At 42.3% G+C, this 27,036-nt stretch overlaps 1 protein-coding gene across 2 annotated transcripts in view; it reads right to left on the reverse strand.

Moving 5' to 3' along the window:
* Positions 1–27,036, reverse strand: part of Sh3rf1 (SH3 domain containing ring finger 1) — a 188,926-nt gene that overhangs the window by 51,617 nt on the left and 110,273 nt on the right. For both annotated transcript variants that reach the window (XM_045153740.1, XM_045153739.1), the window contains exons 3-4: positions 15,700–15,975; positions 14,184–14,279 (exon numbers count right to left, since the gene is read on the reverse strand). In XM_045153740.1, coding sequence (XP_045009675.1) covers positions 14,184–14,279; positions 15,700–15,975 — 372 coding nt within the window. The remainder of the gene's footprint in view (positions 1–14,183; positions 14,280–15,699; positions 15,976–27,036) is intronic.

Genomic DNA, 27,036 nt, shown 5'->3' on the forward strand with positions numbered 1-27,036 from the left:
AACAGGACCTAGGGAAGAGCATCTCAGAGTCCTTCACACTGAAGGTAGGCGGTCACAGCAGGGTCACTCATGTAAGGAGCAGGACCATGTACATGGATTCCTGCTACAAACCTCACTACCCCCTGCCAAGGGAGCGGGGAGTGAATGTCTTTCTGCACGAGGCTAGGAAGGCTGGCGAGTCAGTAATTTAGCCCCTCGCTTATAACAATTATTGTTACCTCTACTGGGCCTGGCCATTAAAAAAATAAATGAAGACACCTCAGCTTTCTGACTTTGAAGTGAAGGTATGAAGGGAAGAGACATGTCATTGAAAACCTAACACAAGAGTAGCTTAAGAGGACTAAAAAAGTCAGAGTCAGAAGAAACCCACAGGAAGAACCCTGAACTTGACATCAAATGGTGCGGCTCACCGTGTCTGCACTCACGGGTTCGGTCGCCTCAGGTGAACCACTCTACTTTCCATGTTTGAGTTTCTTTAGCTGTATAAAACAGCGAAGGGCGTACTCCCAGTACCCCAGATAGAAATGAGTATGGGCTGAAGTGCTTAGTAACCTATAAAATGTGCTGTACAAACACATTATTCTTATGACTCACAGTCCAGGCTCACCATTAATTACTCTGTTGCCCTCGGCAAGTCACTTTTTCTGCATGTGCCTCAGATTTCTTTTATGTAACATGAAATTGGATTTAATGATCTGTAAAGCCACGGTGTAGCTTTCCTTACCCCAAACAAAAATATCTCACTCAAAATACACTCAATAGGCAGACTTCTGTATCAGGTATGGACAGAGCACCCGGATGCTTAGAGACAGGCTCCAGCTAAATGGAGGCTTTCATTCGTCTCAGTGTTTTTCTGAGTCACTATTATACTGAGCCAGGCACAGTAGTAGATGGGAAAGGGAGACAGAGACACACCAGCTCTGCCTCGAGAGGAAAAAGGACCTAGGGAAGAGCGCCTCAGGGCTCTAACACTGCAGGTGGGAGGTCACAGCAGGTGAGTGAAGAAATGAAGGCCAGACAGACACTAACACTGTGGTGGACACATTTGGTGATCTGGGGAGTGTTTGTCTTCTCTCTAGGGAAGCTGCTTCCCAGTAGCAGCTGCTGTGTTTGTGTTGTTGTTGTTGTTTTGTTTGGTTTTTTCCCAGAGGAAAGCTAGAGATCAGACTTTTGCAAAATCTCCTGATTTTACATCTTACCAACTAATTATAACTAAAGAACCATGCAGGCCAAGCATGAAAGCTATCCGGGGCTCAGGCTAGTTGGTGGGCTCAGATATAGGGAGGAAAAAAGTAAGAGAAAACAGCAGAGGTGGGAGAAGCAGCATAAATTACTCAAATTCCAGAATATAGAAGTCCTTGCCACGTCTGCAGGCCAACCAGCAATGTCCCAGAAGGGAAGGAGGCAAAGACTTTAAGGGATGTTAAGGATGGGGGCGTGAGGATGCAAACTAGTACAGCCATCATGGAAATGGAAGGTTCCTAGAAAGTTAGAACTAGAACTTCCAAATGACACAGCCATGCCACTCCTGGGCATATACTCAAAGGAGGCCATCCTACCACAGAGACCCTTGCTCATCTGTTTATCACTGCTCCACTCACAGTTGCAAGGAAATGCGATTTTTAGCCCTGATGTCCATCAACATATGACTGGATCGTGAAAACGTGCTCCATATACACAACGGAATTTTACTCAGCAGTAAAGAAAAAGAAATGATGAAATTTGCAGGAAAATAGATGGATCCAGAAAGACCCCATTAAGTGAGGTGATCCAAACTCAGAAATGCCCCAGCCCTGTGTGCTTTCTCTCACACATGCATTCTAGCTTGTGATGTTTGCGTATATGTCCATGGGCACGGGGGCAAATGTGGGTGAAATCTAAAATACTATATAGGTGTCCATGAGTGGGTAATGAGACATGATAGGAAGGGGATGGGGGAGGATGAAAGGCTCAGGTGACATGTAAACTGAAGGGGGCACACAAGCAGGGACAGAGAAACAGAAGAGATGAGGGGAAAGGAGAATCAATTAAAACAAATTATGAGCCAGGAGTGGTGGCACACACCTTTAATCCCAGCACTCGAGAGGCAAAGGTAGGAGAATCGCCATGAGTTCAAGGCCACCCTGAGACTCCATAGTTAATTCCAAGTCAGCCTGGACTAGAGTGAGATCCTACCTCAAAACACACCTTCCCTCAAAAAAAAAAAAAATAATAATAATGTTTGAAATGCCACAATGATGCCTAAAACTGTATGTAACTAAAAAGTGAAAACTTTAAAATCAATAATAATGGAGATGTCATTCAGAGGACAAATGAAGGGCTAAGAAAAGACCATCAGTGGATCCCCGGTGGCATTTTCAGAGTCTGGGGGGCACAACAGTAACTCCAGAGAATAAGCAACTGGAAGCAATGAGAGGGGTTTAGTAGACCTTTGGTACATATGGCAAAAAAAAAAGGAAGGAAAGAACCCTAATAACTTGCAGTGAGTAGAATAATGGAATACATTTTTGAGGAAAAAGGCAGATCAAGCTCCTACATGAAGGGGGGGCAAGGAACTGACATGCACAGCAGAGTTATAAATGATGTGATCAGGTTCCCAGAGACAATGGTATCTTCAACGGAGAAGCATTTAATGGTCAGACCACAGGAAACCTTCCAGGACAAAGGCAAGCTCAAGCCCAAAATCAAGGCTCAGGACATACCAGTACCTGTTAGTTCTGAAGCAATGTGTCCTCAAGTCATCACGGTGCTGGGAAGAAGGTCCAAGTGTAACTTTAACATTTAGGTCAGCTCACGTCATTGTCCTATAGGACCTGACAATCATGGGGCTTGCATGTGTTACTTTCTATTTTGTATATATACACATCATAAATCAGCAACACCTATGAACCAGGAGGATGCATTCCAGTGACACATTGTGTTTTCCAGAACCTCATTACCAGATGGGGAAATGCTGTAGAGGAAATACACATCAATCCCAAGAGGTAAAGAGAATGGAATTGTCATTAAATTCTAAATAAAATTTTGTCAATGTGATATGACACACTGACAGAAACTCTAAAGTAATAAATACTCAGTTAATAAATCCATGAACAAGATTCCCCTGTCTTGGATTCCTAAAGTGTGAGAGGGATGGAGATGCACAGGAGGTGGGAGGGAAAGTGATGAAGAGAAAGAGAACACTGACAATGGCATCCAGCATGACTTTGCACACCACATTTCTCAACTCGTGCTGAAAGCTTTGTGTAGCATGCTTGCAAAGCCCAGTCTAAACAGGGACACTAGGTTTTATTAATATTATAAGTTGTTTTACAAACTTAGAAAAAGACTTTCCTGAACCATTCTATTTCATTATTGAGAAACTTCTCTCCCAATAACTTAGAATCAAAATGCTGTTTGAGCAATTTATATACTACATATATACACAAATGCCCAGAACAAGATAGAATATTTAGTACTCATCATAGGACATAAAATTAAGATGAACCTACCTTGTTAAGGGTATATATATATATATATATATATATATATATATATATATAAAATTTAAAATAAATTAAACTATTATGGCTTTATGGGCTGAAGAGATGGCTTAGTGGTTAAGGCGCTTGCCTGTGAAGCCTAAGGACCCGAGTTCAATTCTCCAGATCCCACATAAGCAGATGCACATGGAAGTGCATGAGCCTAGAGTCTGTGTGCCAGACGTCCTGCTGCACCCATTCTCTTTCTCTCTCTTTCTCTAATAAATAAATAAAAATATTTTTAAAATATTTAAATATTATGGCTTTAGTTTTTTTTAATATTTAAATATTATGGCTTTAGTTAATTATTGATTTTTCTCTTATAAAGACAACCTCGATTTTGAACTTGAATAATTATTTTTTTATATGTTGGAATGTTGTCATAATTTTTAGGAACATTCAAAATGGGGGTATCTGGGAAGATGGCTCAGTGGTCAAAAGGTGTGTCATGCAACCTAAATTCAGATACCCAGCCCTTCATAAAATGCTAGGTGCTGCAGTAAGGTTCACATTGCTGGCAGATTACATCTGACCAAGAGCAGCTTGTGTGGGAGGAAAAATGCGTTTATTTTGGCTTACGGACTCTAGGGGAAGCTCCATGAGGGCAGTGGAAAACAATGGCATGAGCAGACAGTGGACATCACCTCCTGACCAACATCAGGTAGACAACACAGCAGCAGGAGAGTGTGCCAAACAGTGGCAAGAGGAAGCTGCCTATAACACCCATAAGCCTGCCCCCACAATACACTGCCTCCAGGAGGCATTAATTCCCAAATCACCATCAGCTGGGATCCTGGCATTCAGAACACCTAAGTTTATGGAGGACACCTGAATCAAACCACCACACTAGACATGGTGGTACATGCCCATAACCCAGGGCTAAGGAGGTGGAGACAAAAGGATCCCTCAGGTTTTCTGGCTAGCAGGTCTAGCAGAAATGGTGAACAATCAGTGTGAGGGCCTATCTTTAAAAAATGATGATGATGGGCTGGAGAGATGGCTTAGCGGTTAAGCGCTTGCCTGTGAAGCCTAAGGACCCCGGTTCGAGGCTCGGTTCCCCAGGTCCCACGTTAGCCAGATGCACAAGGGGGCGCACGCGTCTGGAGTTCGTTTGCAGAGGCTGGAAGCCCTGGCACGCCCATTCTCTCTCTCTCCCTCTGTCTTTCTCTCTGTGTCTGTCGCTCTCAAATAAATAAATAAAAACTTTAAAAAAAATGATGATGATAATAAGGTCTAGAGAAACTGAAGAAGACACCTGAAGTCAACCTTTATCCTCCACATTTGCACAGACATATATACAAACATATAAATACATGCACACCCATAAAGAAATCATAGCATCTTACATGGTTTTTGCAACAAAGCTGAGACTAACAGTGGTTTGTGCTACTGTTAGGAAATATTAGGCATTGTATGTCCCCTGAAATAAGAGCATCACCCACTTATCAACTACTGGCTACTTCCCCTAAACAAGACATTTGTCTTAAAAATGGTAAAAATAAACAACTAAATTATGCTTTACTTGCTAAAGCACTTGTGTAGTCATGAAAACCAATGGTTATTAGTACTACAATTACATGAAGAAAAGCAAAATCATGTAATATCATTAAAGTCTACAGAAAAAGAATGGAAGGATATCCATCAAAAATTCTATGTGAAGCCAGGCGTGGTGGCACACGCCTTTAATCCCAGCACTCGGGAGGCAGAGGTAGGAGGATTGCCGTGAGTTCAAGGCCACCCTGAGACTCCATAGTGAATTCCAGTCAGCCTCAGCTAGAGTGAGACCCTACCTCAAAAAACAACAACAACAAAATTCCATGTGATATGGCAAGTTTATACCTTCCCTATACAAGTTTTCTGGACTATGATTAGAAGAGTTAAATAATTTATTCTTTATGTAAGATGCATTCTCAAGGGAACCAGGAAAACAAAAAGTCACCTGTACATATTCCTGAAGTCTCAGCACATACTGAGAACTCTGTGAGTTAGAAGCAAGGACAGGGTTGTTTTGGGTTGGTTTCATAGAATTTATTCTGTAGTGCAGAAGAGCTAGGAGAGGAAGTCTTTATTTGGGCCCTGAAGAAAATGTGAACTTGCTATAGGCACGCGGTCACAGAAATTACCTACATGAGCTACTACTATACAGGCACTGATTCCAAAGTAGCTTCCAGGAAGATCGTAAAACGCAGCTTAGGCCTTGGTCCCTGCAGGGGAATTCGGCCAGGCTAATGGACTTGCGGATTCTTTGGGAAATCACTGTGGTTGGATACCACTAGACCATTATCCAAGGGCTCTGATAAAGCCCAGGCAGGAGACAGAACTGTATCTTTATATCCTATAAAACCACTCAGAATACCAGAAACCACCCATCCATGTAGTGAGAACTCAATAAACATGACCTTCAGAGTCTCAGCTTCCTGAATGTTTTTCTTATGGAAAACAAAAGGAAATCCCTGAAAATTTAGAAAAGGGCTGCTGAGGACTAGGGAGATGAGATGGCTCAGAGGATAAAGGCACTTGGCTGCAAAGCCTGACAGCCTGAGTTCAATTCCCTAGTATCCATATAAAGCCAGATGCATAAAGTGGTGCATGCCATCTGGAGATAACTTGTAGCAGCAAGATGCCCTGGTGTTCTCATTTTCTCGCTCATCCTTGCTCTGCTTGCAATAATGTGTGTGTGTGTATCAGACATAAAAAGAAAGAGGTGGTTAAGTAATAGATAAATTGCCCTATATGAAGGTCTTACCTCATCTAAGGAATTCCTTTGCAGACAGAGTCTCTGGCCCTATCAAGAATCTGTCAGTGGCACTCAGGAGACCCGGATTTGTCTGAAAAATGTCAGGAGCCAGTGCTCATTTTCTTCCCATCATTGTGGCAAGAAGAAAAGCAACAATTACCTATGTCAAGCTGGTACCATTCAGAAGACATGAAAACCTGCACCATGAGACATGGCCTACAGTGCTTAAAAATTTTTTTAAAAAGTAAAGCTACTCAGAAGCTGACCCAAATATATTCAATCAGTCAGAATCAAGAAAGACAGGGCAGTGCTAAGCAACAAGAATTCTCCTTACTGATTTCTCTAAATTTCACTTATAAAACTTAGCTCATGGGCTGGAGGGATGGCTTAGCAGTTAAGATGTTTGCCTGCAAAGCCAAAGGACCCAGGTGTGATTCCCCAGGACCCATGTTAGCCAGATGCACAATGTGGCACATGCATCTGGAGTTCGTCTGCAGTGGCTGGAGGCCCTGGCACGCCCATTCTCTCTCACCCCCTCCTGCCTCTCTCTTCCTCTTTCGCTGCCAAATAAATATATATATATATATATATATATTTTTTTAAAAAATAAAAAAAAAATAGCTCACTTCAGAATTGAAGGGGAAATTTGGATGCTAATCAATAAAACAATTCTTTTTCCAACTTCAAACATTTTCCCTAGATTTCTATTATAAACATCGTTAAGGAAAAAATATATCCAAAAATATATACACTTCAATCAGTTCTTTGGTTATTAGATCAAAAACTATTATTATGCATTCCTGCTATTATTATTCTCTTAAGGAAGGGCTTTATGTTAAAAAAATCAAGTTAACATTGTTTTTCTTAGCCCCTCCAGGGTCACCTTAGCAACTTCAAACTATGAATCTAAACCTCAGTCCTTACTCTCTGAAACAGACACAATCTCCCAATTCCATAGCAGTGAGGAGGAAATGAGAGCACCCAGTCACAGAGGCCATTTGCACCCAGAGGCCAGCATGTCTGATGTTCCATTGTTAAAGCTGGTAACATGGTCTAACTCACAGAGGACCTCCTGACAAGGAGAAGAGAGGTTCCAGATCTAATCCATGGAGTGTGGCTACTATTATTGTAGTCTGGTTAAAATTCTAAACTGGTTAATTACTCTTGTCTAGTTCTGTTGTTTTATTTTATTTATTCAGTTTTGGAATCCCTAGGATCTCAATTTCAGACAGGATATCCCTAGGATTCCAACATGGTCTGGAACTCTTGATTCTCCTGCCTAGACTCCCTAGTGTGAGGATTAAAGTCATGAGTGACATATGCCCAATAGTAGCCTGGTTTTTTAAAAAAAAAAAAGTCTTGGGCTGGAGAGATGAGTTAGCAGTTAAGGCGCTTGCCTGCAAAGCCTAAGGACCCATGTTCACCTCTCCAGATCCCACATAAACCAGACGCACAAAAGTGAGGCAAGGGGGGAGGGCATTACCATGGGATACTGTTTATAATCATGGACGTTGTTAATAAAAACATAATTTAAAAAAGCAGAAGGTTGCACACTAGGTGGCACAAACATCTTGAGTTCAGTTGTAGTAGCTGAGGCCCTGGTGTGCCATTCTCTTCCTCCCTCCATTGTTCTCAATCCTCTCTAAAAACATTTTTTTGGGGGGCTGAAGAGATGGCTTAGTGGTTAAGCGCTTGCCTGTGAAGCCTAAGGACCCTGGTTCGAGGCTCGATTCCCCAGGACCCACGTTAGCCAGATGCACAAGGGGGCGCATGTGTCTGGAGTTCATTTGCAATGGCTGGAGGCCCTGGCATGCCCATTTTCTCCCTCTCTCTCTCTCTCTCTCTCTCTCTCTCTGTCTTTCTCTGTCTGTCACTTTCAAATAAACATTAAAAAAAATTTCTTTTAAGGGCTAGGGAGATGACTCAGTGAATAAAGCCCTCATCATGCAAGCGTAAGGACCTAAGTTCAGATCCCCAGAACCCACATAAGGCCTGATGCTACAGCCCAGGCATCAGTAATCCCCGTGTGCCTAAGGCAATAAGGGAAGTGGGCAAATGGGGAGAACAAAGACCATGCCTGAACACAAGGTGGAAAGTGAGGACCAACACCTGAAGTTGTCCCCGGACCTCCACACAGGTGTGCCTGCGCTCACACGTATGAGCAGACTCTCTCTCACTCTCTCCCCTCACTAAGAACAGCCGGGTATGGTGCCTCAAGCCTGCAATCAGAAGGCTGAGGCAAGAGGATCACAATGAGCTATATCATGAGTTCTAGGCTAGCCTGGGTTAAGAGTGAAACCTTTCAAAAACAAGCAGATGGCCGGGCATGGTGGCACATGCCTTTAATCCCAGCACTCGGGAGGCAGAGGTCAGAGGATCACCATGAGTTCGAGGCCACCCTAAGACTCCATAGTGAATTCCAGGTCAGCCTGAGCTAGAGTGAGACCTTACCTTGAAAAACCAAAACCAAAACCAAAACAAAACAAGCAGACAGGCAGGCAAAGGATCTTACTAAGGTCGCACTGACTCAATGGCTCACTAGTTAAGAGCACTTCCTGTGTGAGCAGGAGGGACTGTTAGATCCCTAGGGCCTACATATACAGTTGTTGGCCATGCGCATCTGTAACTCCAGTCAGAGTACACCAAAGTAAATAAATACATAAATAAATAAATAAAAAGCAACAAGCTCTGGGGTCAGTAAGACACTCCAGCTCAAATAGGCACGGGTGGAACAAACACCAGAGTTTTGTTCCAGCCACTGCAGGTGAGCAGACCCTTCAGTGCATAAGGTACCACAAGGGCACACACATGTGCATCACACATGCAACAAATAAATAAATAAATAAACTGATAGGTGTATCAATATGACTAGGTAGGAAATAAGAATATTCGCTAAAAGTCTTTGAAGTGGGCAAAACCTTAAAAAAAAAGTTAGATTTTACTAGAGAATATTTTTTACAATTTCTTAGGCTGCTCATTCCTCCATTCAAGCAGTGTTCACTGACAGCCTGCCATGAGCAGACACCGCACCAGATCCTCAGAAGACCCAGGTATGCCAGGAAGAAATGCGGTGGCTGCCAGGAGACTCATATTCTAATGGGGACTGGGAGGCCAGCTGATAACATCAACAAAGGACCAGACATAGTTACAGATTAGAAAACAGTAATATAGCAGGGCGTGGTGGCGCACGCCTTTAATCCCAGCACTAGGGAGGCAGAGGTAGGAGGGTTGCTGAGAGTTCAAGGCTGCCCTGAGACCACATAGTTAATTCCAGGTCAGCCTGGACCAGAGTGAGACCCTATCTTGAAAAACCAAAAAAAAAAAAGAAAACAGTGATATAAAAATAATAACAAGGGACTGGAGAGATGGCTTAGCGGTTAAGCGCTTGCCTGTGAAGCCTAATGACCCCGGTTCAAGGCTCGGTTCCCCAGGTCCCACGTTAGCCAGATGTACAAGGGGGCGCACACATCTGGAGTTCGTTTGCAGTGGCTGGAAGCCCTGGCGCGCCCATTCTCTCTCTCTCCCTCTATTTGTCTTTCTCCCTGTGTCTGTCGCTCTCAAATAAATAAATAAATAATGAACCAAAAAAAATTAAAAAAAAATAATAATAATAACAAGGCATAATATCCACAGCCATCACTTATGCAGTTCTTTTATAAGGCACCAGACACTGTTAAACATCACGGGGATCACTTCTCCTTCTGCAGTCACTTGCTCATAGAGCTATGATGTGCCTGCATCTTTGCCACTTGGGTCCAGAGTCCAAGTTATCCCCACTACCATATGACTACTTACCGAGATAGAACAGTGTAGAGGAGCTGTTACTTTAGGCTAGATAGTGAGAAGAACTCGGGCAGAAGAGTGACACCTGGACAGAGATCCACAGACTGAATGCCACCTTCTAGGAGGGGTAAGGAAGGAGTGACAGCAGTTGTCTCTTAGGCCACTCCCCCTCTGCACTACCTGGATATGAGGAATGTGTATCTTCTTGTTTTCTACAACAAAGGGACAAGGAGCTAAATAGCTTTTTGTTGCTGTTGCTGAAAACCTGAGTGGTATTCAAACGAATTACTGAGAATCAAAATAAAATGAGAAATTTAAAAAACAATTATAGTGCACTATAAGTCTACAAGACACAACAATGGTTGAAAATGTCCAAACACCGTATTTAGCAACTTCTTAAGTCGCATTTTTTGCCTGCTAAGAACCATGTCATCCTGGTCCCAGTGACCGCTAAAACTGAACAACTCAGCACTGAATTAATGAGGCCAGTAAGATCTTTCCATCCATGTTGTAGACAAGTGATTTTTTTAAACAGAGAGAAATAAGCTACTAATTTCTTTCTTTAGACTGAATTTAGTCCTGGATAAGTATATTGTGCATATATATAGATATAGATGTATAGATATATATCGCGACATGGTGTATCCCAGGAATCTCTTACCCATTAAATGAGCATTACTTTCTAGCTTTCTCAAGTCAAAGAAGAGAGTGTCTACAAAGAACGTAAGGACTGGCTGGGTGTGATAGTGCACACCTTTAAACCCAGCCCTTGGGAGGCAGAGGTAGGAGGATCACCATGAGTTCGAGGCCACCCTGAGACTACATAGTGAATTCCAGGTCAGTCTGGGTTCAGAGTCAGACCCTACCTCAAAAAACCAAAAAGAACAGAAGGACAACCTCCAAGGAGTAGCCAGAGAAGGGTCCAAAGAGAGACTCTCAGGAGGGAAAAGGCAACTGGTCAAAGCAAAAGAACCTCTTATCACAGCGTTAGACTCCTAGGGCTGCATTTAGGACCACTTGTCTGGCTATTCTTCCCTCTTCACCCCTCCCCCCAGCCAGAGGTTTTTTGTTTTTGTTTTTGTTTCTTTTGAGATCGGGTCTCATGTATCCCAGATCCCACAGACTGGCCTCAAACACAACGTTGCTGAGAATGACCATGAAATTCTAATCCTCCTACCTCCACCTCCAGACTGCTGAGTTCCCAAGCATGCTTGCCCATCTAGTTTATGCAGTGTTAGGGATCAAAGCCAGGTCTATGAGCATGCTGGGTAAGCCCTCTGCCAACTGAGCTACCCCTTCAGACCTCTATTTAATTTTTGTGAGATTTATGTTTGCAAATCATTATACCATCATTACTACTGTATCCTCTTTCTCCAATGCAGGTAGGGATCGTCAAAGACAGGACAGGCAGGATTTTCTCCCCACCTCAATCCCCCCTCCATCTCAGTCCCCTCCTCATCCATCTCCAGTGCTCAGCTCCGTTCACGTGGTCCTCTAACAGCAGACCTGACCCACTGACTCTGCTACATTTTCTGCAAGTTTCTTGAGCATTTCTAGCACCAAGACCAACTAGTAGAAGTCAAGGTGGGGGAGAGGGCACTGGCTTCCGCTCGCAGGACTGCTATGCATCCCCTGACGTGCATGGTAGCAAGGTTCTTTCATTTGGCCATTAATATACTCTGGCAGACTCGGGGTTCCGATCTAGTCTAACGTCCAAACCACTCTGCGTAGAGCACAGCACTGCTAAACCCTTTGGGATACACTGCCTCCTTCAAGCTCCTCGAAACCTTAAGACAGCACACAGCCGCTTTGGACAGTAGTGTGAAAACAAAAGCAACGGCGCCTAACAGTGGTATAGATTTAGATGTTGGTTTACAAGATGTAACAAAATGGCTTAAGCTGGGCCTGGTGGCACACACCTGCAAACACAGCACTCAGGGGCTGGGGCTGGGGAGTGCAGAGCCATCATGCTATGACACAAGACTCTATGCAAACAATTTTACAAGTAAATTCAACTAGGGTCTCACTTTAGCCCAGGCTGACCTGGAATTCACTATGTAGTCTCAGGGTGGCCTTGAACCATGGTGTTCCTCCTTACCTCTGCCTCCCAAGTGCTGGGATTAAAGGCGTGGGTCACCAAGCCCAGCATAAGTAAATTTTTATAATGCAAACCCATTTTTTATTTTAGGAACTGCCTGGGCCCTAAAGCTAGCCAAATAAGAAGATATCTAGAAGAAGAGAAAAGTATCACTTAAGAAAAAGCACTCCGTCTTTGATTCTTACAGTTGGCCTCACTACAACTGAAATCCCCCACACACACCCCAAGACACTCATTTGGTCAGGTTGTGATTGGCACCAGCTTTACTTAGTCCCCTAGGGGCTGAACCAGGTGTCACTAATCCCCAGGTGCTCTGCTCCCTACCTACTACATTCAGTGTGACAGACGGACATCAAAGAGGTGTTCACGGTCTCCCACAGAGACATGATTTGTTCACTATTCAAATACGCAAATATTCTTTCGAGGGGAAAAATAGTAGCAAGTGAACGAAAATACTTCCCACTTGGTAGATGTTTACTTTTCCAACTTAAGTCAGAGTAAATGACCCTGATGACTCAAGTGACCACATGACTCTGGACTTGCCGAGGGTGGATCTTTGTCTGCCATCCGTGCCCTCTATCAACAAGAACCATACAGCAATCCCTTTGTGTGCACCACAAACCAAGTAACGGCATGTAAAATTGATAATACCCAACAAGTGAAGACAGGCTTTCATTCCTGATCTGGATTTATTCATGCTCTTTAGAGTAATGACTCAAATACTTGAAGATGTCAGTATATTTCCATACCCCACAATTAAAGTACCTAAGTAATGTACCGAAAGGATTTCTTATTAAAGACTTTTTTCCTGTTGTTTCCTTTGAATGCAGGAGAAACATTTCAATGGACTGGAACATCTGAAAGGCATGGACAAAACTGTGCACAGTTTGAGGTACTTTGTCATGGTCATAAGGTAGTTGAAATAATTTTGCATGAAGCCTGCACCCTTCCTGTCTAAGGAAGGCACTGGGGGCAGGCTGCTATGATTTGGCTTGCCATCTTAGTCTTCAGAATCCTGCCAAAGCAAATGATGCCTCAGGCAAAAAGATGGCAAAATAAGTGACGGTGGTGTTCATTTTTTACGTACTTAAGATGTCTGCTTTGATATTTTAATCAACAGAATTTACCTGGAAGTTCCCCAACCAATCTCTAAGAGATCTTTTGCTTTTCGGCTTTTGCATCTGTTGATCTCCCAACCTGGGCATTCTTCCTGCTTATATTGAATGTTCTTTATGTCTTTCTCTTGATTAAACCCAAGTTATCCATCTCACAGATACACACTTCTTTCTAGAAGTCTTCCATGGCCTCAGCAACTCTGTATGGCTGTGTGCCTTTTTGAGGCTTCATTCTCCAAAAATGCCTTCAATTTTGTTTTCAGCAAGAAACACTTATTACTCCTATTAAATTAATATTAGTATGGTATAATAAAGGTCTGCTGTAATGGCTTTAAACCGTAACTTCCTAGTTCTTTTTTAATTTGTGCTTTTCTTTAAAGTAATATAAGCATGTTGCTTTAGGTATATTCTTGACCAAGGCTCCACTGAGTCAGGCTCAGGTACAACCTTTCTGAGTAATGCTAACTAAAGCAAGAGGACAGGGCTGAAAGCTGCCAGGGTGTGATAGAGAAAGGTTTATTCCTTTAATACATGCTTCTCAAGAGGCTACTCTGCGAATCACCAGTTTAGTTCTGTGGCAGCTAATGAAAGAAATAAGTAAGCAAACAAACAAACAATATATTAATCTACCTCATTACTGAAGAACTTTACTGACTTTCAGTTCTCAAAGCCAGCAAATGGAAGAGAGCTCTGGGGAGAGCACAGAGAGTGGACTGTAAGCACACAGCACCTTTAACAAGATCTGGGCATGTGTTTAGCGGGGAGACAAAGCAGAGCTGCCAACATCTTGTCATGTTCAGTAACTGAAGGGTATGCTGAAGGGATTCTTTCAAATCTATTCCTAGCACTTTGTTCTTACTACCCAACTTGCATAACTAAGGTTTCTTTACTAAAGTGAAGGTTTTTCAGGATTCCGCAGATGAACTCACCTCAACATAGGAAATGGGAAATATTCCTATTTTGTCTGCCAGCATCCCCTCAGCCCAGTTCTCGTCCACTCTGCGGATCACAGTCAGGACGTCATCCTGGAGAGAGCAAAGTACAAGACTCTAAGTGCAGGAAAAGCCACCACTTAATTCTCCCTCTGTGCAAAGCTCTAAGTGTAGATGAATAAAAACGCTGGGACATAGCTTTAGTATACAAACACAGTATCTGCATGAACTAAACAGTAACTATGGGTCAGCTTGTTGTCCTACTGGACAGTTGTAAAATTATGCATGTCTATGAAAGGATGCTTGTTTTTAGATCCATAACATGCCACATCAATGGCTACCACCTAGCATCTTGACTATCTGTTAGGGCTGTACTTAGATGCCTCTCACTTTCTGATACCACACCAAATGCCCATTCAAATGTACTTTAAAAAAATATTTTTATTGGGCTGGAGAGATGGCTTAGTGGTTAAGGTGTTTGCCTGCAAAGCCAAAGGATCCCCATTCAATTCTCCAGGACCCACGTAAGCCAGATGCTCAAGGGGGCACATGCATCTGGAGTTTGTTTGCAATGGCTGGAGTCCCTGACACACTCATTCTCTCCCTCCCTCCCTCTCTCTTTTCCTCCCTCTGCCTCTTTGTCTCTCTCAAATAAATACATTAATTAAATATATGAAAAAATTATCTATTTTATATTCAAGGAGAGAAAGAGAGAATGAGACTATGGGTGCACCAGGGCCTCTTGCCACTGCAAATGAACTCCAGGTGCATGCACCGCTTTGTCCATTTGGCTTTGCATAGATATCGGGGAATTGAACCCAGGCCTACAGGCTTTGCAAGTGAGCACCTTTAACTACTAAGCCACATCCCAGCCTCAAATGCACTTTGTACTGCTTCTCTTTATAAAAACACAACATTCTAGGAGCCAGGTGTGGTGGTGCACGCCTTTAATCCCAGCACTCGGGAGGCAGAGGTAGGATGATTGCATAAGTCCAAGGCCCCCCTGAGACTCTGTAGTGAATTCAAGGTCAGCCTGGGCTAGACTGAGACCCTACCTCAGAAAAACAAACAAATTAAAAAAAACCACAATATTCTAAAAAAAGTAACACAAGATTCTGCGTAAGATTCCAACCCATTTCATCAGTTCAGTAAATATATTCCTGTGCACTTTTAAGAAGAGAAACTTCCACGTAAAGCGAGGAAGCAATATGCTCTTCATAGTAGTGCTTTAACATCCCTGGGCAGCACACACACCCTTGAGAGTGGCTTAGAAATAAATTTGGCTCTAAATATGAAAATGCACAGAACATCACCCAAAACTATCTTTCATGGAAGTCTATGACAAAATTGCCTTCCTTGTGACTTAAAGAAGACTGCCTCCAGGCATTGTTAGGAGCACAGTGAGAGAGTTCACACAAAGCTGGTTTATGGGTGGGCAGGAGGACAAAGGGGGCATAGGCCAGGTATGGAGGAATCGCTGGTGACACTGAGAGCACACTCACTGTCACTTTACCTTGGCGAATGGAAGGCAATCTTTATCTGCTTCCTTGTCTTTCACTTCAAAGTCGTAAAGTGCTTTGCACTGAGGCGGGGGCTGAGGTAATGGCTTAATAATCTGCACAAAGTTGGTGGGGAAAAAGCCATGGACACCATTGACTTCCCCATGGTACCAATTTTCATCCACTTGTCTTCGCAAAATGATGATGTCACCTTTGCTGAACTTAAGGTCTCCGGGTTCTTTTCCTTCGTAGTTATATAATGCTTTGGCACATGGTAACTGAGGTATACCCTTAAAGAAAGAGAGAAATGTGAATGAACTAACAGTTCAACAATGTCTCAGAAAATAGAACTGCATTATTATTGGTTCCTAAGTCAAGATCAAATCTACACTTGGCCCTTTGGAGAAAATCTTACATAGAAGACTATTTATGTACATTTCAAGTAAATAATGAATACAAAACAAATGTCTACAATGTGAGAAGTATGCCTGATATCCATGTGCCAACATGTACCACAATGCAGTGTTCTGCCCCCAAGTCTAATTTACTGGGGTCATTAGTCTTGTTTGCCTGGCATTGTTGCCTGAGTCTTACTTCCTAGTATGTAGCTCAAAAATAATCAATGAACAAATGTAATTTCTGTAGTTATAATTTATTTATTATGGCAAATGGTGTTAGGCCAAATGGGCTTCCAAAAATAGAGTCACTAAAGACAGCAGGATGCGACAGAAACAAGGAAGTGGGTCATCCACATTCCTCAAGAAACAGCCCAGCCATTATCTCTTCCTTGCCTAACAATGCCCCAGGTCTAGATTTCCAGCCCCTTATCTCTCACCTGGTCACTTCTGGTCTCACACCCTATGGTTCATATAAAGAATAAAGGAGTTCCTTCCCCTCTTCACCTTCCCCCAACAGAAGAGCTCACTATCTGTAATCTCAAAGTGGACTACTCCACTCTTGAGAGTCAGTCCTGGCAGCCCATGCTTTTCCAGAATAAAAGCTTCCATCTTTTCCTCAGAGTGGTCTCCATGGTCTTGGTCACTCCTGAACCTTACAGGAAGATGTTTTTTAAAATATTTATTTATTTATTTGAAAGCAGAGAGAGAAGTAGAAGATTTTTAACAAAATAACTATTCATCAGTTTCTGTTCAGCATAAGAGTTTTAACCTGTTGTTTCCAACGTGGGTGGGATCACCCTTCCTGCTGGTCTCTCATTCCCAGGAGGTCCTTACATTGATGCCAAAAATAGTCAGGCCACCTAATCTGCAAAACCCACTACAGCCTAAAACCCCTATACCTGAACAATAGTCCTGCCTCAGTCTCCTGAGCAGTTAGAATTATGTGTGTGTGCCACCACATATAGCGCAAGCCATCAACTTCATAACCATTTTCAAATTTGATTGAACAGAGATGAAATTTGGATCAACCTTTACCTGATATCGCTTTTAATGTGGGCATGAGGTCTTAATCTTTTATGATCTCAGTATTTATGGAAAATCTGTTGTATGTCTAGGTCTGGAATAAGGCAGTGAGACAGTCTCAGTTCCTGCCCTCCATGACTTTCTACTCTGCAAATGTTCAGACAGCAAGTGTCACAGCTTAAGATAGTCAATATTGTTCTTCCATGGTTAAAGAGCAATGTTAGGCTAATAAGCAAGGAGGTAAGGTTTTAAGCATAACTGGGTTGCAAGGTAATTTAAATGGCATGTGTATAATCGTGTGCACCCTCAGGCAACTCAGTCATCAAACAGACCCAAGATTCTCCTTCCCAAAGACACCATTAGTGAGCTTAGTGTTTGCTTTGAGATCTCTGGCCTCCCCAGAGTGCCTATCCTGATTCCAAAGACAAACAGCAAATCAAACACATCTATGAATCACTTCATGTCTTCATGCATGTAAGAATTCATCCAGAAAACCCTTATCAAGCTTTTATGTTTTGTAAAAAATTATTTATTTATTTATTTGAGAGAGACAGAAAGAAGCGCAGAGAGAGAGGGAGAGAGAGAGAGAGCGCGCACAATGCCAGGGCCTCTAGCCACTGCAAACAAACTCCAGATGTATGTGCCACCTTATGCCTATGTGGGCACTGGGAAATCAAACCTGGGTCCTTAGAATTTGCAAGCACATTCCTTAACCACTAAGCTATCTCTCCAGCCCAAGCTTTTACTTTTTACCAGACAATGTGCTAGCGCTGAAGGCTTCCATAGGAGCAAGGCATGGTTCTCATAAGAAATAAGAAGTAGATGGTTTGCTGAAGGAACAGCCATGAGACTGCTTATGGGAGCACAGAACGTGAGGTTCAATGGGGAAGGAAAATGAAGTGGTTCCCCACGTGTTAATGGATACCTAGGAGTTAGCCAGGCAAAGGTGGAAAGGAGGAGAGTGAGAGCATTCCAGCAGAGGAAACTCTCAGGGACGTGGAGGTAGGGAACTGCATGCTCTGCAGGAAGACTAGGGACGATGAAGGAAGAACTGCTCCTACAGGTGTATTAAGGGCCACAGAGTACAGGTGAGGCAGGTAGAAGCCAATTTATGGTGGGTTTGTATGACGATGTTGGCTTAGAACTTCTGTGTCTTTCCAGCAATAAGTGTCACCTGGACCTGAAGCACAGGAGGACATGGTTACCCCATGGGTCAAGCAGAGGAGTATGGCAATAGTAAGGGACAATGGACACAAAGATAGACAAATGGGCAGGCAGGATGTGCAAAGCACAGGCCTAAAACAGTTGAACTTTTTAAGCATTCCAATAAAGTGTTAAGTGGCATTACTTCTATTACTTCTCCATTCCCCCTATCCCCCCTATCCAAGCCAAAACAAAACAAAAAGGGTCAAAGTTTTTCATGTCTTTTATGACACTAGAACTTCACAATAGCTTCAACAATTAGTCTGCATTCTAAGCAGACTGACAGTCTGACCTAGCCATAACCAAGCTTCTCTGTTTGTTTTAAGATGAGTTGTCCTTTTTGCTCTCAAGATGGTATTGGCATGGGGGTTGGAGAGATAGCTTAGCGCTTAAGGCATTTGCTTGCAAAGCCAGAGGATCCCGTTTTGACAGCAGCTGGAGGCCCTGGCATGCCCATTCTCTCTCTCTCTCTCTCTGTCTCTCTGTCTCTCTCTCCCCCTCTGCTTCTTTCTTCCTCTCAAATAAATAAAAAAAATTATTTTTTTAAAAAAAGATGGTATTGGCAAGTAACTCTCATTGATTTGCTTCATGTGATCCAGTAGTAGGTTAATAGAAGTATCTTGACAGCTGGGCATGGCTGTGCACTCCTGAATCCCAGCACTTGGGAGACAGAGGCAGGAAGACTTCCACAAGTTCAAAGCAAATCTAGACTGCATAGCAAGTTCCAGGCCATCCTAGGCTGCCTACAGAGGCCCTGTCTCAAAGAAAAGGAGATGGAAAGGAGAGGTTGGAGGAAGGGTTGGAGAGGGAAAAGGAAGGAAGGGAGGGAGACAGGGAGCAAGAGAGAGGGGGAAGAAAGAAGGAAAGACGAGAATCTATCTCAGTGTCAATTTCCTGCAAAGACAGGCATACTGATGTCCTCCTATACCCTTTGAACCCAGCCTTAAGACCTGGCTTTCAATAGCATGACTCCTGTTATCCAGCCTTGTCATAATCTTACTACTCTGCTGTACCCCGTGGCCCCCTGAAAGGATATGCCATTCAGGAACTCTGGTCCTTTATAATGCTATGAAGTCTGGTCATATTCCATTGAGTATCCAATTTTGTAGAAGGCAAGATTCTAATTTTCTCTCTCCTCTGGTACAGACCACTGAATTCCCTACTATATTATCTATTTCTCAAAGTCTGGTTATCACAGCTCAGCACTATATCCCAAGGCTTGTTTGAAGAAATAAAAGTAAGTACACACAGCCACGAGTGAGATCATGTGGGGGAGGGAGTGAAAGAACTGGAAAGTGAATTAAACTTTCTCTGGTAGCTGATGAGACCACGGTAAGGCAGTACAGGGTGGAAGACTGCAATACAGCATGAATCCCCAGCCAATCACTTAGGAGTTGTGTGATCTCAGGCAGGTTAGGATCTCTGTACTTGATTCTTCTCATTTGGGTTGAAAGGATTTAGTGAGTGCACAGATGTAACTACCAGAAAACGGGTCAGAAGGCAGTAAGTACAATGTGTATGACCTATCTACTTCATCATCATCATTACTCTGGGAAAAGCCTGGTCACTGATGAAATGGGGCACTTGACAATACATTTTTCTCTATGCAAGTCGATGCTTTTGCTTTCGGATGGATTCACATAGCAATTACATTTTTAATATATAGTCACTGTATAATGAAAAAAAGTTCCCCTAGAAAGTGTGCAAGAATTTCAAAATGTGCATTTCTGAAGCACACGTTTGTTTTCTACAGTAGAATCCATTCATCTTCTGGATGAAGAGGAGAAATTACAGATTCCCTGCCACGCACCGTTTAATAGGGGATGGCATTTTAGATGTGGCTGTAGTTCATCTTGACAGGGCTAATGTACAGCACTAGAAGCCTGCATGAATTAATTGAAAATCCTATTACAAACTCAGTGACAAATAACTCTATTCACCATTATGGCCTGTTCTCTCGATTTTTTTCCCCACCTCAATTAGCTGTGTTTGGCCAGCTCTGCCCAAATTCATGCCAGACAAATCCATGCACCAAGATTCAGATTTAGCACTCTTAGAAACCATTCTTGCAGAGATCTGTAAAATTCCAAACGGCCCACAGTATGGCTCTTTTGTGATAATGCTGCTGTGGGAACTGAGGGGGATTTATTTCTTTACAGTTCACTCCCACACACCAATGGCCTATTGGATTTATTAACTTTTCCACAAAGCAAAATCTATTAAGTACTCCTAAAATCATTAAAAATCCCTAATAGAACAAATGGCAGGCAGAAAATGTATTATGATAACAGTGATATACACTACGGCTAGCCTATGGGTACATTCCTGTGATGAAACCCCAAATTCATTCATTCATGCTGCCTTGCTAAATGTTGACTGCCACACTTATTTCAGTGATCAAGAACCACAGAGGAAGAGAGACGTAAAGCATATGGCAATCTAACCCATGAGCAGGCATCTGGCCATGTTTTTCTACGGTGATCTTTTTCAATTAAATTCTAAGACACTAAAAAGCTAGTTTGGGTCAAGCTTCTCAAAAGAGGCTTTCCCATATTAAATAAAATGAATTTTCCTCTGATTTCCGATCAACCAAAGTTCAGTGATCTTTAGAAAACTTATCCCCACACAGACTGCAGATGATTAAGGATGAGTGGTTAAACGACTTGGAAGAGTAATAAAAGAACACTTTTTTTTTCCTTCTGCAACATCTGAGGGATGGAGCCAAAACAATTGGTTTGAAAACCTTGGACTACTCTTGTGGGTAAAATACGTGCAGAGCCCAGGGAGGCCATGCCTTCTCATTCATCTCCTTAGAAAGGTCTGGGAGTCGTGTCATCACTCGGGCCCTCTGCCCTCCACACCTTCAGCAGGCTTTTCAAATCGCTGCTTTTCTCTGGATCTTCTCATCGGGCCAAGGCCCCTGAGGAGCTGCAGGGCTTACATTTCACTTGGAGACTTGCACTTGGCTACACATGAAAGGCAGGCTTTGAGGGAGAGAAAGCCAGAGAGAAACCGATGCTGCAGCCTAACCTTGGATGTGCGGCTGTCATTCATGCTGCTGGTTTTATCAAAAAGCTTGGCAATTTAGACTGGCAAAGTAGTGTCAAATTCTGCATCTACACACATTTTAATAAACAGTAAGTTTATTTTCTCATTAAAAAAAATCAGGACAATAGACTCCCTTTACTTTGCAAGTAATTTTTGCTTCTAAATTATACATATAAGTTGTCATAGAAAATATGAAAACCCCATGCAAACTACACAAATATTTGTGATTAAATGCTTTAACGCTTCCATTTCAGTGCCATCAAGTGCATTCCAATAGATCTGGCAATATGCTACTTGATGATGTAACTGTGATTTAACAGGTAAATAAAACAGTCACTGCCAATTTATTTTATAGACTCCAAATGCCAATGCTCAGATATATACAGGCAATACAGCCTCTCTAAATTCAAACTCCTTCAGGCATTTCTAACTGCTCCATAAAGTAAAGGAGATTCAATGGCCTACTAAAAAGGAAATCTAGAAGATACTCTTAGAGTAGGAACAGCTATAAAATATATAACTTCATAATTTAGTTATATCTACATTGGCAAAAACACTGTCTGATTCCAACTCAACTTTCAATGTTCCAGAAAGAATTGAGGCACCAAGAAATCAAAATAACAAGCACCACACATAGAGGGACAAGCAGCAAGGTGGACTGAGGAAAGCATCACTTAATGTTATTTTGCATTAGAAATGTGTTACTGGGGAGGCTGAGGTAAGAGGATCACTGTGAGCCCAGCCTGAGACTACACAGTGAATTCCAGCTCAGCCTGGGCTACAGTGAGGCCCTACCTCAAAAAAACAAAACAAACTGTGTGTTATCTTTTCAATACAAAGTAAAATATCTATGACGACATAATGGGTATTTCATGAAAATACTGATTCTTTAATAGATATTAAATCTTAGGCATGCTTCTCAAGATGTCTAGCTCAGACTTGTAACTTGGCTATCACCTGAAATGTTTCAACTTCATTACAATATCCACAATGATTACTAAAAATTATTTTTCCAAAGCAATATTAGGAGAGGGACTGAAAAATCCTTTAATCTCACCATAGTCCATTTTTTATTTGTTCTTTAATATTTATTTGAAGAGCATATTATGCTAAGGATTTTTACCCAGTGATAATTTTCTTAAACTCCAAATCATCTCCAATTTACCATATAAAAGTGTCTAATCATGCCAGGCATGGTGGCACCCACCTTTAATCCCAGCACTTGGGAGGCAGAGGTAGTAGGATCACCGTGAGTTCAAGACCACTCTGAGATTACATAGTGAATTCCAGGTCAGCCTGAGCTAGAGTGATACTCTACTTCAAAACAACAACAATAAAAGGTCTAACCATACTCAAAAGACAGCAGTTGTAAACAATCTATACTTAAGAGAGACCATTTCTTTAATCACATTTTATTTATTTTGTGGTGCGTGGGCACTGATCCAGGACTTTACCCATGCTAGAAAAGTACTTGACCACTGAGCCACATCTCAGCCCTGACATTTATTCCTTTCATCGAATCTGCTATCCCCATGTCTCTCCTTTTCCCGATGTTACTTTCTTCAGCCTTCTGTTGAAGTAAGCTTCTTTTTACCTAGCCAACTCTCCTCACCTACTCCAGGTCTGGTTCCAACTTTACCCTGCCTCCAGAGTGTAGACTGACCAGGCCAAAGGGGGCATAAAGCACCTAGGAACCCAGTTTGGAAAAAAAGTGCTGTTGGGTGAAGAAGTGGATGATGGGATGTTGGAGACAAAAAAGAAAAAAAGAAGCTAGAAGTGAACGAGTAGAAAGAGAACCCGCAGAATAAAACCTGGTAGCAAGAATGAGCCCTGACACATGGTCTTGCCCACATTACCAACAGCTTTACAATGCAGAGATGTTCCCAATGACCTCTTAAATCAAATCATTGCTTCTAAACCATCAGTTTTATGAAGCCCCATTCAGACTGACCGTTCCACCTCATATTTTCTACCCTCAGCAAGAAAAGCAGTGCTGTCATCACCTCCAACCTCAAACGTACCATTCCCCCTCCACCAGAATTTACTGAGGACAGCCCAGCCCTCCTTCAACCTCCCGCCCTTGAGGGCCAAGCATTTGTACATGGGTCATGGTCCCTTTGTAGTTGATAACAATCCAGCCATTCTTTTACTTGCAACATTTTATATTCATTCATTTGTTTGGGGAGTAGGAATACAATAGGCTCTGCTGCCACTGCAAACAAAATGCCAGATGCTTGCAAAGTTTTTGCATCAGGCTTTAGGAGGGTGCCGGGGAATGGAACCCTGGGCTTGCAGGCTTTTCAAGCAAGTACCTGTAACCGCTGAGCCATCTTCCCAGCCCCATCACTTGCATTTCTGTCTGTCTCGGAGGACGGCTTCTACTGTCTCCGTCAGCTATAAGTGAAGTCCGGATTAGAGACCTGATTCTGGTGCGAGTCAGAAGCACAGGCTGTTCCTCAGACAGAAGCACCACTGCCCTTCAGGACCCAGCTCAGGTGCCGTCACCTGGGAAGATGCTCCACCCTCCCCAGCTGTCTGGCAGAGGCACCGTTCTGCACAATCGGTCTGCCTTATGGCTACGGCCTTTCTCTTGAAGCCTGTTTCCCCAGCCGGGCCACAACCTCCAAGAGATGTGAGATTATGCATTATTCATCTTGATGCTACAAGCATCAAGCATCGGTGTCTGGGAACAAATTCTTGCAGGATTAATAAATGAGAAAAAAAAGTGTTATCTCCAGTGGGCTGAGTAGTAATGTATGGATGGGTAGGTGGGAATACAATACCCAAAGGAAAAACAACTCAAGACAGTACTATAAGTTGTTGAACTCACTGTCTCTGAACCTATGGCACAATGTACACAGTTACATATTTATGAGTCTCCAGATAGTTGCTGTGAATGGCAGATTGTTGACTGACATTCTGAAATGATCTGTCGCACACCCACTGTACACAGTGCATGGCAGGCACTCGACTGGGAGATGTGAGAGGCAGGGGAATCTCATCTCAAGCATGGGGAAACCTGGGGCACACTAAATTGCTCCAGAAAACCCTGGGGAATGTGAGTAAACCCTGCTAATTCACGCTCACCTCTGCGAGCCTCATACATTCTGGACATGGGCAACCGAGTGTTTTATACTGAGTAAATTATGACATTTGAAAAATGTGAACTAAATTATGTAGCAAACCACAGCAAACAAATATCTTCCTTACAAACTCACTTGGCAATTACGAGAAAACAGTCCTGTAGCTGATTAATAGCTTTTTTTCTTGGATGGCCTTAAAAGGAGGAGTACCCAGCTGACAGACAAAACATTCAAGAAAACAAATCTTACTAATTTCTGTAAGGGAATTTATTGAGAATGTAATTCACTGAAGTAAAATGCAGGAAATTCCTGTCACTCATTGCCCTCAAGGTTAGTTTTTTGTTTCACTACATGTTTAATAATTATGACAGTATTTTTGCAGACAGCAGGAATATTTATTGGGAAAATTCCCTTCAGGAACTTGGGTTACTAGCTAGAGGTCTCATGGCAGGAAGAGAAACATTTCCAGGTAAAATGTCAAGTTTCTACCTATTTGGGAAGTAATTTGATTCCTGGTAAACCATCTGCTCCTTCCAAGCAGTGTCCCTGCTAAGCAGCTCACATCACCAGGGGCTATGGGGCTACACAGGAAGAAAAAACCACGTGCCAAGAACTCTACGCACTTCTTCTAAACCTTGTAGGATCTCAGGAGAAAAGGAAAATGAAATGGAAGTGTGTGAGACAGTAGGTTTTACTACTAAAGGGGTCACAGAAGACCCCAATCATATATGGTTATCTGATATCTGAGGGGGTCTTGCTGCATGTTTTCATGAACACCAAGGGAAAGTATGTTCATATAACTTAAACCTACCACTAACTGTGAGGAACAGTTCACAGCCTCATAATCACCAATAACACTGCGACAAACATACACACATGCAGCCAAGTGACAAAGTTCCAAGGCAAATCAATTGCAGAAAAGAAAATATTTTCAAAAGATGACTGGGACAATTGGAAACTCAAAGAGGGAAAAACGGAGTTTGACTTCTATCTTATGCCATACGCAAAAATTACTTTCAGTTGATTTCCACAATCAGATGTAAAAGTTAAACTGTAAGTTTTCTGGGAGGGAAAAAAACAAAAAGCAAAAAAATATGTAAGAGATGGACAAGGAATAGTAATAGTAATCATAAAACATAATAATTTGGAATTTCTCAATACCAAAAAACTCATCCAAAGACAATGAAGAGAATAAAAATATTAAGTGAAAAATTTGGAAAATGTTTTCAAAATTTATGTCGATAAAAGTATTGAAATCAAAAATTTAAAAACCTCCTATATACTAACTGCAAATAAACAATTTGAAAATGGGCAAAATATCCAAACATACATTTCAAAAGGAAAGAATAGGTATCATCATGAAAGGGAACCCACATCACCAGTAACCACGGAAATGCTAAACACCGTGAAAAGAGAAGTCCTTCATGTCCACGACATGACCTTGGACCATAGGTTAGTGCTGGTCTCACCTTTAGTCAGAGAAGCTTCTTTCTGCAGTGGGCAGTGACTACTGAGAGGTCTCAAAGCTCAAAACGGTCAGAATTAGCACCTGTGGGGCACACAATGCAACCTCTATGACACGCTCTCCACAGCTCTGGGAACACTGCAGGAGAAGGGGCACAAAGGATGAACGGATCAGAGAATGCGGAGGAGTGGAGTGGAGTGCTGTCTTCCAAAGATGATGTGGCCCACTGCATTTACGACCTCACAGCAACTGTTGCTACCTGCACAAGACATGAACGATACTGGTCCTGTCAATTCTGTCGTGGTTGTCCCCATCCCCTTTTGAGGAGTTTTTGTCAGTTAATAGCTGTGGCAGCAGCAGGAGACATTTTCTGTAGTGGTGTGGCTGCTGGTAAGCTACAAGTGTTCTGGTAAATAACCCCCGTCCCCATGCTCCCACAGGCAACCTTAATTCAACTCCATAACAACAGAAAAAAAAAAAAAAAAGTGAAGCAGGCAAAATTCACAAGCATCCCTGGTGACAGACTAGAACTGACAAATTCTTACAAAGTTACACAAATGTCTACGTGATGACCTAATGATTCACTCTCTAGTAGAAAAACAAGAAACAGGAAGCCCATGCACAGACTTGCACAAACTCTCAGTGCAGCACTATTCACGATACTGAATACTGAGAACTCAAACTTCCATCAACAGGAGAATAAACTGGGGTATCACTCAGTTGTGAAAGGGTGCAGGCTGTGGTGTAGCTCAATGGTAGCATCGGTCTAGAATGTATGATTCAATCCTCAGATCCAGAACCAACACAACAAAGAAAGGAAATGATATAATTGAAACAATCTGAATAAATACTATATGACTACAGTTATATAGCATTCAGAAATAAGTGAGATAAATTGTTGTGATAGAAATCAGGACAGCAATTGCCGTGTGGGATAGAAAGAGACAATGGGGGAATTTTCTAAGACAACATATATAAAATATACTTGTATGCATGGGTTACTCATGTAGAAATGTATCAAAATTTAATAGATGGATAACTTAAAAACTATAATTTACATAGACAAATTAAGCAAAACTTGGTAGCAGCACTTAGAAAACAATAAGAATAACCAAATATACCAGGCATATG

Source organism: Jaculus jaculus, chromosome 1, assembly GCF_020740685.1.
Source record: "Jaculus jaculus isolate mJacJac1 chromosome 1, mJacJac1.mat.Y.cur, whole genome shotgun sequence".
Classification (NCBI taxonomy): Eukaryota; Metazoa; Chordata; class Mammalia; order Rodentia; family Dipodidae; genus Jaculus; species Jaculus jaculus.